The sequence below is a fragment of the Epinephelus fuscoguttatus genome, linkage group LG3 (assembly GCF_011397635.1).
Source record: "Epinephelus fuscoguttatus linkage group LG3, E.fuscoguttatus.final_Chr_v1".
NCBI lineage: Eukaryota > Metazoa > Chordata > Actinopteri > Perciformes > Serranidae > Epinephelus > Epinephelus fuscoguttatus.
Genome location: NC_064754.1, coordinates 38684879 through 38704029, shown reverse-complemented (window position 1 = coordinate 38704029; position 19151 = coordinate 38684879). Strand labels below are relative to the sequence as shown.

Genomic DNA, 19151 nt, shown 5'->3' with positions numbered 1-19151 from the left:
AACCTGCCAGCACCAAAACCGACACCAGCAGGTAGAGCGGGACGAACCAGTCCAAGAACAGCCACGACATCACTGCTGTCAGAGGGAAGGGATGGGAAGGGTGGAGGAAGGAAGGACAGGGAATGGATGAGGTGATGGGGAGGAAAGACATGACGGAGAAAGGGAAGGAAATGAGGAGATTTGTTTTTTAATCCTTCAGGGTGAGATATCATGCATGGCAAACTGCAGCATCTCAACGTCCCATTATTTTCAGTCATTCCTTAGAAAGCCCTGCTCACTACGATCACAGCTGTGGGACGAGGCACTCAGGAATCAAGGCATTACACAATCGGCTTCCAGCAGGCAGCGCACTGTCTGTCACTGCCTCTATAAGACCCAGACACGATTTTTAATTTGTAAAACACGCTCAGGTGTTGCACTCTAAAAATAGTCCTCAGTAGTAAATAAAGCCATCGTGCTTACCTGAAGACGCTGCCGAATCAGTTGCTCTCTCTGTGTTTGATGGTATGTGATGTGCAGCAGCTGCGAGTCAAATCAATCAGACTATTTCCAGCTCCGCAGCTCCGACTGTTGCATGTGAGACGGCAAAAATCACAGGTGCGCTCTGAGAGGCACAAGAGGCAGAAGCTGCATGCGGCTTCATCCTCCAAGCTCCTGGCTCTGACGTGCAAAAGGAGGGGTGGGGGTTGCTATGACAACACCCCTGCTGATGGCGGAGAGGATGGAGGGAGTGGGAGGGAAACTTATATAACTATAATCATTTTTTGGGGAGGGGGGAGAGTGGGAGGAGGAAGGGCCCTTCAGATGTCTGGATGCTCGCCGCCTTGCTGCTCGCTGCGTAAAATCAATTCCACTCCATTTAACAGCAAGGCCATCACACAGTTTATGTGACATTGAGAGAGAGAGAGGGGGCCATTTTTGTGTGAGCAGCACCCCTAATATCTGCCCTGACTGACAGCAGCTGCAGTGTTTTATGGAGTCACTCCCCAGAGTGAAAGTATTGGGAAAAAGATTTTTTTTTTTTTTTTTTTTTTGTCTTGCTGGCTCTGAGACAAAAGCTGAGCACAGAGAGAATTGGCCTACATGATGAAAAGTTGTCAGAGGATGTCATCTCTTTTAATGACTGCCATTTTTAGCTCATTCTGCACAGGCATCAGATTCATGAAAAGAAGACGAGTTAAAACAGATCAGCTTCAAATAAAACAATGACATGTGACGTCCTGGCCACACAAGTGACATGAAGAAATAATAAATTATTTGAAAAACGTAGGATATCAGTCTACAGCTCTTATTAATATGTCCTGCACTGAAAACAGAATTAGATCTGGCTGTGTTTGGTTTACTGACAGCACTATAATATATTTATTTACATATATTTATATATTTATCACACTGTGTCAGGGACAGAACCAGAAAGTCGTCTTTATTTTATCTCATTTTACTGCAATTCGTTTTGTTTTGACTGAAGCACCTAATAACTTGGGTTTTGGAAAGATAAACATATTATATATTCTTTTTATTATGAAAGTCTGATATCCATCATTGTCCCCAGTGTCTTCACAGTCCACCAGTCTTCATCAAGATGCAGACAGGCACTCAGTGACTTAAAAAAAATAAATAGAAAATAGGAGCGAGAACTCAAAAAATATCTATCATATAAAAATAATAACTTTTTTTAAAGAAGCAGGCAAGGCAGAGAGTATCATAAACACCTGCTATGTGAAATGGTGATAACCAAACATAATGAAACAATGCAAAAAAACAAAACCTTCATTGAGATACTGTAGTTCTTCTGTGTGTGTGTGTGTGTGTGTGTGTGTGTGTGTGTGTGTAAAGCTAAATTTAGTAACTGGAGTAAATTCAAATCAGAAGCAATTTCAGCAATAATGGATTCAGTTACTAATATATTTAGATCTGATTATTCAAAGTCCCTGAAGAAACTTTATAGTACTGATCAAATAGTAACATATCAGAATTATGTTAATGACTTCTCTGAGAGAGATGAGAACAGCGTACTGAAATTTAATGAGTGTGTGTGTGTGTGTGTGTGTGTGTCCACTATGCTAGCAGCTGCTGTGAGAGCACTTTGTTCCGCAGAAAGTCAGACACAAGTGGAGCGACAGCTTCTGGATCATTCAGATGGACGTGATGATCGCCTGATACCGTCACCACCGTGTGCTGAGAGAGGGACAGACAGAGAGAGAGAGAGAGAGAGAGAGAGAGAGAGAGAGAGAGAGAGAGAGAGATGTTTATGAACACAGTTGAAAATCTTATATTTTCTAGTTTGTCTGTGTTCTGTCATTCAGTGTTTCAACAACTTATTAAGCTTTGGCAAAACTTGGAAGAACAGTGGAAGATCTTTTTGCCTTTATTATTCTACTGGATAATTTCTCGCACTACATTCATTTGTGCTGTAAAACTACATTTTGCTTATTTTGCCAAACTACACTCACTAACCGCGTCACTGCACAGACGGAAGCGTGCATCTACTGCTAGCTCACCTAGCACCACTAAGCTAGCTAACGTTACAGGTCAGCCGAGGAGGACACCAATAATGTGTACATCTCACGAGCTGTCACGATAACAAGCCTCTTGTCCATAGGTAGATGCACGCTTCCTTCTGTGTGGTGATACAGTTGGTGGTGTAGTTCTGTGGTAGAAAGGAAATAACACCTCCATAAAACTGCTCACAATGGGGTGTCAGTGGCTTAGTGGATAAAGCAGGCACCCCATGTACAAGGCAGTTGCCGTAGCAGCCCAGGTTCGATTCCAACCCACGGCCCTTTGCTGCATGTTATTCCCGCTCTCTCTCCCCCCTTCACACTCAGCTTTCCTATCGACTAAAGGCAAAAATACCCATAAAAATATCTTTTAAAAAAAACCTGCTCACAACAAGATCTGTGGATTATCTTGAGTAACCGCATCATGATCGGGTCATGACCTTTGCTTTGAGCACCACAGGCCGAGTAAAGGCCCTTTTATGCTCATCGTTAAATACGGATACGGACGGAGCCTTCTGTCCGTACTCCGCGTTTATTTTGTCCATATTTCTGCACGTTTCCATAAAGGTTACGAATACGGGCAGTACCACCGGGAACCGTGGGGGCAGTATTGCTGTCACTACCCGATACGTAGCTCTAGTGAGACACGAAGAAGAAATAATTCAATTTCTCTCATCGGCAGTACTAGAGAAAAGAATTCTCCGTCCTCCAGTCGCGATGTATTTAACGGCCTCATCGACCACCGCCTCCTACAACGCTGCCTCTGTTTTTGTCTTTTATTCAAGAGGTACATTATCAATATCTCCTCCACAGTCGCCATGTTTGTTTTTGAGTTTGTTGTTGTCATAAACTTTTGACGCTGGGCTGCCCCCTGGTGGATATATTGGTTAACATCCATGTCAACGTAAAGGGCGCATGGAAGTATGTGGGCAGTGACGGTAACATCGTCTGAAACGGACGTATACATTTTCGTATGTGAAGGGAGCATAAATGGGCCTTAACATCTAGTTCCAATACACTGGAGAGAGGGCAGACATCTCTACGGCTGACATCTCCAGCATTCAGCAACTCCCACCAAAACAATCTAAACCGATAAACAGCACTGCAGTTAAGTGGAAATTTGATTTGGGGGTAAACTGACCCTTTCAGTGTCCCAGTGAGCAGTTCTTTTTAGCCAGCACGCACAGTACCAGGACCCTGAAACTACTGCTAACCTAAATGGAACATAGTGTTACTAAAGACACCTGCCTGCTGTGAAAGGTCTATTGTACACTGAAGGAGACACAGCTGAAACATCAGAGCATTTTGCCACTGTGTTAAATTTTTACACTGAAAATGATAATAAAAAAAGGAATCTAATTTGGTGCTTCAACTCTTTTTGCACTTTAATATTCACATCTACGAATATTTGTGCTCATTCAGAGACACTGGCACTTCTGTGCAGCTGCCTGCCTCAATAGGTTTATTAGATCAACACGCAGACACATACGCGCTCATCCAAACAGGTTTTCAAATACTAATTTCTTTTAGTCTAAATGTGTTGGTGTTGGTTGGTCAGGTCAATGCAATGAATGCAGTATTGTGACTTCACTTTAAATGGATGATGTGTATTTTTTTTGTCCATCTTAACCTTCACCCTCCTGCTACTGTGTTGGTTAAATCATCACCGTAACCTTTTTTCAGCATATATATCTTTAAATCCAAGATTCACACTCACATTTCTGTCACGATATGCTTTGAGAAGTTTGGAGGAAGGAAGCTGCTGGTTTGATTCTGGAAATGTTGCAGCAAAGCCTTTGTCTCCTCTGAAAAACAGATTTTAAACAGGTTTAGTGTGACGTGCTTTGATGGGTTTATTAAGGCACATTACGTTATTGGATTAGGACAATCAAGGGGACATAAGACTAATATGTTAAAGTGTAATATGTCACAACATTATAATGAAAACATTAATTTCAGTGTAGTGATCAATATCTTACAGAACAACAAGAACAGAGGCCTGAATCTTTGACTGCATCTCCAGACTCTGCTCCGGACTGATGCACGGTATATTTTTCTGAAAACATAAACATATATGTACTGTATAAGCTGAATGTTAAACCTCTGGTGTGGAAAATATAAGCTCACAGAGAGGAGGTGGTGAATGTGGAGGGCGGCTTGGGAGGTTTAAAGTGCCTTACAAAATTAAGTCTGAGGTCTCTGGAGAACACAAATCCTGTTGAAGAGAAACACATTCAGCTGCCAGCAGATGAGAGAAAGAGAAGTGAGATTATTCCTTTCTGAGAGGAGAAGAGATAAAGACACACCTCCTTCAACTTGAACTAGACCTCGCTCTAAAAGGATGCGCACTGACTGTTCAGACAGAGTGGGGTTTGCAGCCGACAACCTGAAAAAAATAAAACACTTTAGCAAACAGCAGCTGGCTTTAGTGGTTTACTATGTAGAAATCCATATCTTATTTTGGTCTGTTTTACCTTTCAACACTGTTGAACTCAGGATGGACAGGGTTTTTTTTTTAGAAAAGAAATGTATGCAGTATAGAACCAGAGGTATTGTCCTTTTTATTCGTCCCATTCTTATTCATTGTCAAAATCTGGTGCCTACATTACACACAATGCAACACTGACAGTTGTGATGCTGCCTTTAAGTGGGGCTGTGTATATGTTTACAAGAACAGTCCATATGAACATCCCTGTCTTGTGGTATTCATGACCTTGAAAGTTTAAATTTTCTGAAAGCTCCTAGTTCACGAGTTGTGAGAGGTTTTCTGTCAGAAATGGGACTTCTGGCGTTTCAGAAATGGTGGAGGCCATTTAACTTCGTTTTTCGCTAGCTTGTTAAATTGTTAGCCTCTTTTGGCGTCCATGTTGCTGTTGCCTGGCAGTGGTGTTCTCCCGACTTAATCACTCAAACACCAAGCATACTGTATATACGACATCCTATGTCATAACCATAAGTTCAATAGTTACATTTGAAGCATAATGCTAGTAGCGGCTAATGTAGCCACAAGCTGCTAGCCTCAATCAGAGATTAGGAGCAGCTACAGAGGTCTGGTAAACTCACTTCTTTCTAACTTCACACCGAGAGTTCTCCTTTAAACACACCTCAAATTGACACAACACATCCTACATGAAAGAAGGTTTATTTAATTTTCAATCAGCCATGAACCAGAGTGGTGTAGTACCTCTCGACTGCCTTTTCATAAGTGTAAACTCTTTTCTTCTCTTCTGTCTTTTTTTCATGGTGTAGCATCTCATCCATCCCCTGCCTCATCACTTTGGAAAGGTTTTTCTGCAGCAAAAGAGACAGAAACTAGTGACAGAAAGTTGAATATGAAGATAACTGAGAAATAATGCAATACTTCTGTGGCAATCATGCACTGTAGATAATTTCCATTTAAAAGCTTGTCGTATGCCACACACTGTAGTGATAATAAAAACTGTCGAAGTACTGAATCCGTAGATATGAATCCAAAAGAGTCCAGCAGTATGACAGCGTCAACCATCTCAGGATACAGTGCACTGAACTGTAGGAAACACAATTTGGACCATATATGATACCAAGCAAGGAAAAGCAGGAAAATTGTCCCTGTATATTGTGTGAAAACAGTGATAAGCTGCATGAGATGAATCTTAGTTACCATTCCAGCGACGTTGCCACCTGAAAGAGAGTGAACAAACCCTCATGCTCAAAGGTTTAGACACTCGGCAAAGTAATTTTATTTGTCACTGAATTACTTTCAAATGAATTCTGGCTTTGATTGTAAGGCTTTTCATCACTGATTAGTCTGCTGTCTGAGGTAGCATCTTGCTAATTACTTCACCACTAACAAATTGCAAAAGAAAGGCAGCAAAGTTTTACATTTGAGAAGCTGGAATGAGATTGTGTTTATTTTCAAGTGGTTTAACATTAATTTGACCAAAATGGACAGTGATTAATTTTTGTTTTGACTAATCGATGAAATTACTTATTTTTCCAACATTATGTGAGAGATCACTTGAAACACAACAGAGTATAATTACACCCCGGTGGCTACTTTAATCAGTTGGACCTGATTTTTAACAAGCCAGCTTGTTCCAAACAAAAGGACAGGACAAGATGTGAAAATGCACAGTGTCAGTGTCTGTATGTCTGCACTCACCCATACTGTGGCCCATGATGGAGAATTTTTTCCACTGAAGACCTGTGGGGGTTATTTCATAGAAAACACCACATCTGATTACATCAACTTTTACTTACTGCTGCATATCACAGTCACTGAGATGCATCCGAGTCCTAAAGAGATCAAACCTCTTGATACAATCAGATATGAGTGAAACTAATGGTTAAAAAGGTCCTGCAACCTCTTGAACACACCCTCAACGATTCTGCGCACGTGCACCATGTGTGTAGTAACTCCATAGAGAACTCCAAGAGGAAGATGGGAGGACAAACCATGACCTGCCAGGTCCACCGCGACATATCTGCACTCTGAAATGAAATGATCCAAACTGTCAAGAGCTCCAACCTGGAGAAGTACAAACCCCAGTAGCCTTCAGTCTTGAACTGTAGGTCTAATAACTTTGGCGACTCTTCATCTAGCACCATCATTAGGTCCAAATGTCATGGATTTGTTTTTGACCAGACTCCTACAAAACTACAACACTCTCATGAGCCTCGGCTATACTTTGTGCTTAGTGCTAAACTAAGATGTTGAACATGATAAACACTAGCTTAACATCAGCATGTTAGCATTTAGCTTAAAGTACAGCCTCACAGAGCTGCTAGCATGGCTACAGGCTCTAAAGATGCGTCCAAAATTCACACTACTTATTTTATACAGTACGACAGTACATAGTAACTGTCACGATAAACTGTTAAACTGTTCAGAATTGACTGCATTTATACTCGGCCTTGTCTCAGTCTCAGACCAAAATCCCATACTGACATAGTGGCCAAATAGTGGAATTACAATTTCTGGGTCCATCAGGCCCAAAAAGACTTTTTCCCATAGACTTACATTGTGAAAGAGACGCCTCTAAATCAGTGGATAAAGCTTGAGTGTTACAATCCCCGAAAAATTACTTTCATTATCAGGATTTGACAGACTTGGCCCGATAACATTTTGAAAGTCTAAAAGAGCCGCGCAATTAAATCATTTCATCCCCGTTCAAGTAAGCGAAGGGCTAAACTAGAAGTTAGCAGCTTGGCTGGTGAAAGTCTCTCGTGCTCTATGAACCCAATGACATGTAAGATCTGGGTGATGTTACACCTGTGAAGGTGAATTTTTTTGGCCTCAAGCACCACTGAGCAACTTTCAAAGGAAAGAACAGAGCTCCAACACCCACCTTGTTCTCATTATACACCCATGTCTCAGATAGACTCAGGATTTAATTTCAAGACTGGTCAAGACCAGGACCCTGGGGATATGACTAAGTGCCTGCAAAAAAGAAGTGTTGAATAAAAATGGTTCATTTCAGCTCCTTAGTGTTTGTTTGTATTTGTTGTCTGACAGAAAACAAAGAAAAATTCCCTGTTATAAAATTCACCTCTGCAATGCCTTTTAATTGTTTTATCAAGACATTTCTCATGGTATACACACACACACACACACACACACACACACGTAAACTGTATATGGGAAAACAGAGGTGAAGAAACAGGAATTTTATTTGTTTTCTGTGGGTGTTTTTTTGGGGGGGGGGGGTTTGATCTTTCAGATTAATTTAATAAGTGCCTCTGGTGGTTTGCATCTTCCACATTAGCCTGGTCTTAATTTTGACTTGGTCTCAACCCCTCAAAGTCTTGGTCTCGTCTTGGTCTGGATACCTTTTAGACTTGTTCATGACTTGGTCTTGGTTTTGGGGATCTTGACAACAACACTGCTACATGCTGAAAACCTGCTTAGACTCAGTGGTGAATTTGTTAAAACAGTGGTACAAGGTGGACTCAGTCAGTTTAATTATTCTCCTCAACTCTGTCATAGTTTACCTTTAGGTAGCAGGGGAATGAGGGTCTTGAATGTGCCGCAGTTGTCAAGCCAGCCGTGCAGACACAGAACAGGATAACCGTGATCAGGACCCCAGACTTTCCCTCTGATCTCTCCCCATGGCACCGGGACAGACAGCTCTGAAACTGACACATTGTACGAAACAGCTACATCACAAAACCAAAAACTAATGAACGTGATGAAATGTTAAAACTCCACCTTGGCCTGTGTTGGGTCATTGAGAAATCCTACCTGCTTGTTCTACTGTAGATGACATTACAAAGTCTGATGATCCTCAGTTTGTGTCTCTGATAGTTTAAAGAAGAAACCTGCCTGCAAAGGAAAAATATCCAGCAAAAGTAAAGCACACGCTGACCTTTGGAACCTGAAGGCATCATAAGTATTTTCTGCAACCAGTGATTTAATTGGACATTCATAATGACAGGCTGTACTTATGGCCAATCATCATACACTGCAGAGGCGGATCCTACCTGGCAGCAGCAAGGTGACAACCCTACTTTACTGTGCTTGTCTATGTGCCCTCAGTAACACCTGTCAGGCAGTCTCCTACTGTGAACAACAGTACTCTCTGTAATGAGATAATTTCGAGTACACAGCTCCCCTGTCCAACTGTGCTGTAAATTAAGTGTTGCCTTTATAGGTTCAACCAATCCACTGTTTTCAAGAAACAAGTTCAAAAGAAACTTCCCTACACAAGATTAAAGGTCTGTGTGGCCTGAACCCAAACCCAACGATCACCTCTGTGATAGGAAAACAATCTTTTGCAGTTAGGGTACAGGACATCATTTTCAGCTTTGGGCAAACATTTTTAACTCTTACTACATAACAACTAACATCAGCCCTTTTTCCAAACTATCATGAAACCATCAACAAACAGAACAATCTATTCCCATATGAGATCATCTGGATAGAAGTTAAGAGGGATTAACCGCATCAAAGGCTTCTAAGAGATCGATCATCACAATGGGATGTGGATGGGATGCGGGGAGATGTCCAGAGCAGACAGTGTGTGATTTACAGTCAGTGTATGATATCAAACCTGAAGCCAGACTGAAAAGAGCCTCACACACAAGGAACCTGTAAATGTATTGTGATTAAGTGTTGAAATGTTTGTTCACTTAGCTCCACTTTTAGAAAGAAAATAAAGGCTTGTTGAGTGTTTTCCTGGTAGAATTCATAGAGGAATCACAGACTTCGAAATTATTTTTTTATTTAAGCATGTATGTTCAATAACAAGTACATTTTAAAATTTTTCTTTTATGTTATAAAGAATTAGCTTCAAGGCAACACAGATTTCACACAGTGTGCTTTCATTGATTTTTATTTTTTTCTAAATTTAAGAAGCTCTTTGCAAAATTGAGTTGGGCTTTATTGTTCAATGTATGTTTTCAAGTGTGTTGATTTGTGAGAACCGTCATGTTTATTCTATGTTTTAAAGGTAGACTGTTGGTGCTTTAGGGCACAGCTAATGGGGATCATAACAAATGAACAAATAAACGAGTGAATGAGCTGTCTGGACATGGTTCTCAACGTGGAGGTTGCTGAGCCCGCGGCTAGTAGCTAACGGTGCTAACTTCCTAATCAATGCTAAAGAACAGCAACAGTGTTGACATTGTTAACTGGCAGGGACCAATGGTCAGCCATATGAGCGCAGAGGAGCTAGCCAGCAGGATATGCACATGCAGCTGGACCATCTTACCACGAGAAACCACAGAGAAACTCAGATAATAACATACTCAGAGGTAGCATGACTTCATTCTCTGCTCAGGCTGCCTTTACGCCACTATATCTTTACACAGTAAACAGTGGTTTGGTGCTATATTAAAAGACAGTACACAAAGGTGCATTCAGTACCAAAATTCATCAGCATATCACAATGAAGTCACATAACTTATTTTCATTGTGGTCCTGAAGTCTAGGCAGGGGGTAGACAGGAAAAAGGAATGACACGTGTGTGCTATTAATATCACATGCACAATGCTTTGTGTAGCTATTGTTGAGACTGTCATTTTCAGGATGCATCAGAATCTGTGTGGCATACCACCTCTGCTCAACTGAAATGAAAAAGTAAAAACTCCAAAAACACTTCTAGTGACTTTTTCTCCTCTCCATGCAGCCTGGAAGAAGGTAAAGTTGTGATGGACGTCCCTCCTCTGCTTCTACAGGACACTTTGAAATCAGCACTTCCTCAAAACTTTGGTGAGGTCAATCCAAAGACAAAGTGTCAGCAAGAATATCCAAACTCCTTGATAAGGAATCCAGGATATTAGCTACATCGTAACTTCTTTACCACTATGATAACACCTGCATAACATGGTACAGTGGTACAACTAAAAGAACAAAGAATAAGCTTCAAATAGCTCAGAACAAACTAACGAGTGTCGTACTTAGTTTAAGAACACATATATGGTAAGTCCAAACCATATTTAAGAGTTTAAGTGGCTCCCTGTTGAAGGTAGAACTCAACACTGATAACTTGTTATGGTCTATAAGATTCTTCTGCCATAGACTTCAGGACCGCAATGGAAATAAGTCGCGTGACTTTGGTGCGACATCCTGATGATTTTAGTACTATACTGTATTTAATCAAATAAAATCAATCAATCAAAAATTAACTTCCTTAAAAATGTTAACTCTTACTAAACTAAAAAGTTGGACCAACAAATTAAAAAAGAAACAGTTAAGGCAGAAGCTGATATGTATGTGCAAAAGTATGTTCATTTTCCCCCTGTTCTCATTTGTCAATAAAGTTGTAAAACACTTAAGGTTGATCCCTCTGCATATGCCATCCAACCAACTTGTTTCAACAGGCTATTCATCACATTACGGAAGAAACTTGAATGCTATTGTTCATGTAATCACACACAGTTTGTTCTTATGAACAAGAATACAACATATCTCCAGTGTGACAGAGTGAGTGTGTTTGTAGTTTATAACTTGTGCTCTCTGGTGTTTGGACGGGACAACACTTTGGTTTGCAGGAAGTCAGACACAAGTGGAGCGACGACTTCTGGCTTGTTCAGATGAACGTGATGATCGCCTGGTACCCTCGCCACCGTGTGCTGAAACCAACAGAAACAGAGAGGGATACTACTAACCGCAGATACGCAGAATCAATGACCATTAAAGGGTAACTTCTGTATTTTTCTTGAACCCTTTTTTCCACGTTTTTGTGTCTAAGAGACTAATGGGAACAACAGTTTTTCAAACTGCTCCATTACTGAGGCTCAAGGCATTTGTGCACTGTGAATTGGCGCCCTCTAAAAGTGCTTGTTTTTGCCATTGACAGGCTCAGATTATTATTTTGTCTAAAAACATTATGGAAAGGATCCATACAAAGACAGACCTTTTTGTTAAAGAGTCAGATCCTTTTTGTTTAACCAGAAACAGACCTGAAATCTCTAAACCCACCAGATGCCATTTAAAAAAACAGTAAGTTAGAGCGCAGACAGAGCCACAGACAGCATTTTCACATCTAACTGGGTGAATTAAGCATCAGTTTGAACCAAATCAGAGTCTGTGATTGTTGGAACAGTGAAAAGATGAACCAAGAAGGTTTCTGTGAGTTTTATTTTGTTTCTATTGACTTGATTGGAGCCTGTGTTGTGGGTTTGGCAAGAGTGATTTTGGGGCTGTTCCGGGTAAAACAAAAGGATCTTACTCTTTAACAAAAAGGTCGACCTCTGTAGGGAATTCTTTCCATAATGTTGTCAGATATTCATAATAACAATATGAGCCTGTCAGTGGCAAAAACAAGCACTTTTAGTAGATGTAAATTGACGGTTGCCTGCAGGGATTTAGCTGCTGGTTTGAGCCCTCTCGCTCAATACAGTACCAATTTCAAAAATTGCTCTTCCCACTAGTCACTAAGACAGAAAGACATAAGATATAGTCCAGGTTGAAAAATACCAGAGTTATCCTTTAAGATATTTTTTTTTATTATATTTTCATTCTGTCCCAAGTTGCACACTCACGTTTCTGTCCTGGAAGCCTTGGAGAAGTGTTGGCCAAAATTTTCTTGTAGCTGGCTCAGAAAAGATTTTATCGAAGCCTTCTTCTGCTCTGGAGACAGAGATTTTGAAAGTACAGCGTGAGAAAAGTCCACATACTGTAGGATGAAGAGTATGTTTATATAGACTGAGATTTTTGACTTTCATACATAGTGGGGTGGGAATGTGACTGCCACATGGTTTGTTAGCTGTATATCTGCTCAGGACATGAGCCAGTTCTACATGTCAGTTTTTCTAAATGTGTCTGCTGTCACTCTGTCATACTGCTGTCATAACATTATATTGTAAACATTACTTTCAGTGTAGTGATCAATGTCTTACAGAACAACTAGAACAGAGGCTTGAATCTTCGACTGCATCACCAGACTCTGCTCCAAAGTGTTTAGCAATATGTATTTCTGAAAACACAAAATAAAACATACATGTACTGTACAAGATGAACGTTAAACCTCTGATGTGGAAAATATAAGCTCACAGAGAGGAGGTGGTGAATGTGGAGGGCGGCTTGGGAGGTTAAAAGTGACTTACAAAATTAACTCTGAGGTCTCTGGAGAACACAAATCCTGTTGAAGAGAAACACATTCAGCTGCCAGCAGATGAGAGAAAGAGAAGTGAGATTATTCCTCTCTGAGAGGAGAAGAGATAAAGACGCACCTCCTTCAACTTGAACTAGACCTCGCTCTAAAAGGATGCGCACTGACTGTTCAGACAGAGTGGGGTTTGCAGCCGACAACCTGAAAGAAATAAAACACTTTTGCAAATAGCAGCTGGCTTTAGAGACAGAGTACCCAGAAATGTGAAATAAATCTTTGTAAATGATACCTCTCAGCTGCCTTCTCATAAGTGTAAACTCTCTCCTGTCCTGTCTTTTTTTCAAACTGAAATATCTCATCCATCCCCTGCCTCATCGCTTTGGAAAGTTCTTTCTGCAGGAAAAGAGAGAAACTACTGACAGAGGGGGAAAGTACAGACGTATTCTTCCAATATAATATCAGATACAGTATGTGAATAAAGTGCAATGAAAAAATACAGCAGGAATCATTTTCACCACCTGAATGAAGATTATTTCAAGTAATTAAAAAAAACCCTGCTGATTCATTTTAATGAGGAAAGTCTAAATCTATAATAAACATTTACAATAAAAACATATATACACACTTTATACATATTATACACTGAGGACACAGATTTCTGGTCCTCTGTCATTGTCTAGTTTTACAACTGATGGGCATTAAATGCCCTGATGTAGGGATTTTTAGAGTCAAATTTCCATATCACTACTTACAGTCAAAAAAAGAAGAAGAAAGAAGTAAATAAAGGATTCATTATTTCCCCATCAGAATTTCATTTCTTGAACATTCAGGAAAGAAATTGACTGGAAATCAAAAATTTGATATTTTAACACAGCTCTCATCGTTTCTTGATACGTGAAAAAAACCTTCTGTGATATTATATTTGACACTATGTGGAAAAATCGGGGACCAAACAGATCTGGGATTGCTCAATAATTCAGTGGTTCTGGAAGCAACCAACTAAAAACATGGGGTTTGATCCAGATGGGCGCGGTTTGCGGGATGTAGCAGAGCACGCTTCAGTGAGCTCTGTGAGCTGTTGGAAGAAGTTTACCAATAGGACTTTCTTCTAGAAAAGTATTTCTTGGTTAAGGTTAGGAAAAAAGTCAGGGTTGGAGTTAAAATGAATAGATTTCTGCCAGAAAGGACTTTCTTTCTTCCACACGGGCTCCGTAACCATCTCAGCCCCGCTCAGCCTGAGTGCACATTCATGAGTTTTCCACTACGTAGGATGATCTATGTTAGTTTTTTTACACTTATTGTCAAAATATTTTAATGCTTTTTAGTTGAAGATATTTTTCAGTATAATGTTACGATGGTTTATTTGAGAGTTTATCAGCAGTGAGGTAAAAGTCTACATGGAAGTTCAATATTAGTGGCAGTTGCAGCCATACCAGCAGTACAAGGAACAAAAATCTAAGTGCATCTTCGTAAATCAATGATCTCTAAAAACAAACAAACAATCAAAAACCTCAATTTGAAATCACAGCTAGACATAAGGTCTTCTGTAGGTTTAATGTTGGGGTTAAGGCATAGATAAGGTTAAAAAGCTATTTTTACGTTACAGTTTTGCTAGCTTGTACAAAAAGTGACAAGATGACCCAGCGCGAGCCGACAAGAACGCCCATCAGGCACATAACACTCACTGTGCGTTCCAATACCCATACTATCATGCAGTTTAGTAAGCCAGAAAAAGAATACATAGTATGTCAAATGCAGAATGTCAAAAATACCAGGATGTCCTACAACATCCAGACATATTTTGCAGTATACAAGCCAGCATGCTTTTATGGCTATTTTGACCCACAATCGTCTGCTCAGTGGAAAATACGTCACATTGACTGAGCCGCAAACAGATGACAGCCTAACAGCTTGATGACAGCTGATTGAAGTCACAGTAACGGAAGACAGCCCATTCAAGTGACTAATGACCAGCTGAATAGTAGGCTAACAATAGGAATATTAACTGTTCAAAAACAGTATAACAGTATAGAACAGAACAGTATAATCATAACTTTAACTTACCAACAACAAAAGGACATAACTATAAAAATAAAAATTACAGAGAAATGAAAATATAATTTCCCTGTCATGAACATAATATGTTAGATTCTAACATATTCTAACATAATATGTTAGAATCTGCAATGTATGCAGTTACAACTTAAAAGGTAAAACTACGTACATTGCAAAGTAAGTCTCTGGTGAGCTCAGCTAATGGCGTTTTTGTTTTACTTTCAAAGTAACAGACATATGAGCAAAAGGGTCAAAGCTCTGGGTGCAGTATTATGTATTATAAGGAAACAGCATAACCTTCTTAAGGGCAGCTGCAGTGCCTACTAAAAGTAAAAAGAAAAAGTATGTGATTCTGAATGTCTGAGTGATGCAGCACATCAGACACAGCCCGTGTTTTCTGAGAGTTCTGTTTCTAGAAAAGTGCTAAAAATGAAATTGAGAAAAATGCTAAAAGTGACTGTCCCTTTATATCCATAAAATTTAAATGAAAAATTCATATAAAACATTTTTTTTTACATTATTCTCTTGGTGTCTGTTCAGACTGTCCTAGCTGTGCATTTAACAACAGAGACCATTAAAGTTTCACAGTGAATGTAATCTGGGGAGAGAATATGATTTGTACCATGTCTGTCGGAAAAAATCCGTAAGCGTCCAAAAGCACCAGAGCATCCACCATCTCAGGATACAGTGCACTGAACTGTGGAAGAAACAAAATGGACCATGTGATGACAGCATCTGTATATTGTGTGACAAAGAGGAGAGAGATAAGAAAATGACACTCACCATTCCAGCAATGTCACCACCTGTGAATAAAAGAAGCTGCATGTAATTTGCATGTTAAATGACTTTGTAACGCAGCCACACAGATGAAGATAAATTCTGCTCTAATGGTGGACTCACCCATACTGTGGCCTATGATGGAGAATTTCCGCAGCTGCAGAGCTGTGGGAGTTAATTTCACAGATCATCAACCAGGTTCAGTATCTCATCACAGAACATCAAGATACTTTTTATTTGCTACAAGTCCGTCTGTGCTTTAATTATATGCATTAATAGGAACATGATGTCAAATCTTTTTTTATTTTTGAAGATTTTTTGGGGGGGCATTTTCAGCCTTTAATGGACAGGACAGACAAGTGTGAAGGGGGAGAGAAAGAGGGAGTGACATGCAGCAAAGGGCCACAGGTTGGAGTCGAAGCCGGGACGCTGCGGCAACAGCCTTGTACATGGGTCGCCTGCTCTACCACAAGGCAACCGACACCCTGATGTTGAATCTTTACAGGACTTCATGTTCTTCACTGATGTTTGGCTAAAAATGATTCTGCAACATAATAAGCTCACACACACCATCAGCGACTCTGCGTACGTCCGCCACGTAGGTGGGAAGAGAGTAGAAATCTCCAAGAGGACGGTGTGATGAGCGACCATGACCTGCCAGGTCTATCGCCACATATCTGCACTCTGAGAGAAGAGATGTGTCAAATACTCACACAGCAAACTGAGCGGGAAGTCACACCAAACACGTACATCACAAGTCTGGGTAATAATTTATTTTACCGGTCCATATTTTCTTAATTATTTCCAAGGAAGTTTCCTGTAGAGGAGAGAATTTGGTGCTGATTATAAGTAAAAATAAAGACAATGGTTTTAGATACTTACAGTAGCGATAACTGAAGCTGATCAGGGCCGCATAATGATTATTTTTGTTACTGCTTAATCTGTTGAATATTTTTATAATTAAATCAAAAGATGTCAGTTTTTCTATTTTTTTTATTACCATTCAATATCACATGCAACGTTACTTGTTATTTTATTGTTTCATAACTATGCAAATATTACTTTTCTTTTCTGTTTTAGTTTAGTTATTTTACTAAATGTATTTTACTTTTATTATTCTATTAGGCAGTTGTGTTAGCTTTACTCCTTATACACTTCAGACTTATTACTTTACTGTTTCTGTCTTATGTTGTTGTAATGTGACTGAAGTAACTAACTGATCAAAGTTGTTGGTGATTTTTTGTCTGTATCTTTTTTTTTTTTTTTTTTTTTTTTATTAAAGTACTCAGGTCCATTAAATAAGTAAACATATAAATACCACAGTGTAAAAATACTCCATCATAAGAGAAAGTCCTACATTTAAAGTTTTACCTCAGTAAAAATACACAAGTCTTATGGGTAATCAAGTGTAATCAAAGTATCAAACATACAGGTACTCAGTGTGGCAATTGGGTGTTTTATTCAGAATTGGAATAAGATTTATGACCAAGTAGGTTTTGCTTACAAGCAATGTGTCTGTATTAAGAGGAAATAAAAATAAAGGCAAAGTTCTGCAAAGGTCGAGAACGTACAGAATGGAAAACATTATAGTAAAATTTTAAAAGATACTGTAATAGAGAGGCTCATGCACACCTTCAAAAACCTGTAGACAAGTGGAGGGGGAAAATGTCCACAGGTAAAGGAAAAGGTAATTCTCTCACACTGTCCTGTTACTTGCACTAAACGTTATTAGATAAACAACGTTTCAGTTGTCAGACCTTCATCAGGTAAAGTAAAAGAATAAAGAAAATTTAAAAAAAATAAATAAATAAATTATAGATGGCGCCTACTGAGGTGAGGCCAATCAGAGGCCATGAGCTGACAATGCAATCAGATACTATAACGGTACTATAACAAATATGGACAAGATAACTTATAAAACGAAATAAATGTGTAACATTTTATTGAATTTGTCTCACCTATGCATTAACATGTACATAGCGTTTTAATATTAGCTGGTCAAGTTGGAGCTGATTTAAATTATTTAATATTAGGATAATATTGTTTCTTTTTTAACAAAAAGCGTAAGTCTAGTTTTATTCTTTTTTAACTTGTTTCCAACAGAAAGAAACTCATTTAAAAACTTGAGAGATTGTGAAAATCTTGAAAGAAGACAGAATAAAGGATCACTGCTTTTAAAATAAAAAGAAACCAAAAGAAGTCACCTTATTCTAGAAAATTCACAACACCAGCTGGCTTCTATTGAAGCAATGTGAAATGATCTCATTGCACCAAAGGAGTTTGCACTGCATGTACAGAGTAGTGACAGCAATCGGTGCAGTGAAGTTAAAAGCACGTTATTACCAAATAAATTAGTGCACTGCAAAGTAACATAAAATGTAAATACGTAGGTACAGCACTTGAGTGTGTGTAACTTTTCCAACACAATTGATTAGTCATAACAAAACATATACTAATTATGTATTGTTGCAGCCCTAGACTTAATTTAACAAAGTATATCAACTGAACAATTTTACCTATAGCATACCTTTCTTTTACAAAGCTATGTCCAGGAAACCTTATAGAAAGTGACATAAAGTAAAGAATTACCCAGTTTTGTTTACAGAAAGTCTCCAGTACTGTATTACCTTTAGGTAGCAGGGGAATGAGAGTGCTGAATGCACCACAGTTGTCAGCCCAGCCATGCAGGCACAGCACAGGACGGCCGTGATCAGGACCCCAGACCCTCCCTCTGATCTCTCCCCAGGGCACCGGGACAGACAGCTCTGAAACCGAAACATGAGACAATAGAGCCTTCAGTCTGCAGCTCAAACACAACAACTGGCTCTTAACAAACTGTTGTTATTATTATTGTGTATTAAACAACTGTCGGACACAAATCATCTCACAGAACTAAACTAACTTAAACCCATGTAACTAAAGTCTATTGCACAAGGATTTGACACATAAGAGAAAACTGAAATGAGCAACAGCTCCAATAATAAATTAGTTAAAAAAATGCTGTTTGGATGTTAAAATCCAAAAGTTAAATACATAAGTTATATATCTGACTATTAAACAAGTGCTGTAGGTGTCTGACTGTAGACAACTTATCAAAGTCTCCACAAGACGTTACTCTGACTTTGTTACCTTGTACATCCATTGCAGTTGATGTAACAAAGTTTCTAACGCTTCGTAAAGTTTGCAGTAGTGTTCGCATCTCTACATAAACACTACAAACAAGCCGTGAACATGTCTCCAGTCCATGACACTTGATACTGTTTACTAACTTCCGTATTGCTGCAGC

General features: G+C 39.3%; 1 protein-coding gene across 6 annotated transcripts; it reads right to left on the bottom strand.

Annotated features, from left to right (window-relative positions):
- Nucleotides 1–1793: 1793 nt before the first annotated feature.
- Nucleotides 1794–19129, bottom strand: LOC125885461 (serine hydrolase-like protein). 6 transcript variants are annotated; one of them, XM_049571008.1, is made up of 12 exons: nt 18995–19129; nt 18493–18630; nt 16436–16549; nt 15989–16030; nt 15872–15891; nt 15711–15785; nt 13323–13426; nt 13155–13234; nt 4682–4716; nt 4481–4557; nt 4219–4306; nt 1794–2178 (listed from the first exon to the last, which is right to left on the bottom strand). In XM_049571008.1, exons 1-12 carry the CDS (start codon nt 19062–19064, stop codon nt 2059–2061), a joined length of 963 nt encoding a protein of 320 aa, XP_049426965.1. In that variant the 5' UTR covers nt 19065–19129; the 3' UTR covers nt 1794–2058. The 6 variants fall into 6 exon arrangements, with proteins under 6 accessions (XP_049426965.1, XP_049426966.1, XP_049426967.1 ...); XM_049571009.1 differs by lacking the exon at nt 13155–13234 and adding an exon at nt 4808–4887; XM_049571010.1 differs by lacking the exons at nt 13155–13234; nt 13323–13426; nt 15711–15785; ... (3 more) ...; nt 18493–18630; nt 18995–19129 and adding exons at nt 4808–4887; nt 5686–5792; nt 5953–6027; ... (3 more) ...; nt 8472–8615; nt 8722–11412.
- Nucleotides 19130–19151: the final 22 nt, after the last annotated feature.

Excerpts from the sequence above, each read along its gene's own strand:
- LOC125885461 (XM_049571007.1), bottom strand. The coding sequence starts at position 8,746 with ATGTCATCTACAGTAGAACAAGCAG. Across the intron at positions 6,972-8,471 it reads CATTCCCCTGCTACCTAAAG|AGTGCAGATATGTCGCGGTG; the intron begins GTAAACTATGAC and ends ATTTCATTTCAG. Across the intron at positions 4,307-4,480 it reads GCCTCTGTTCTTGTTGTTCT|AGGAGACAAAGGCTTTGCTG; the intron begins GTAAGATATTGA and ends TCTGTTTTTCAG.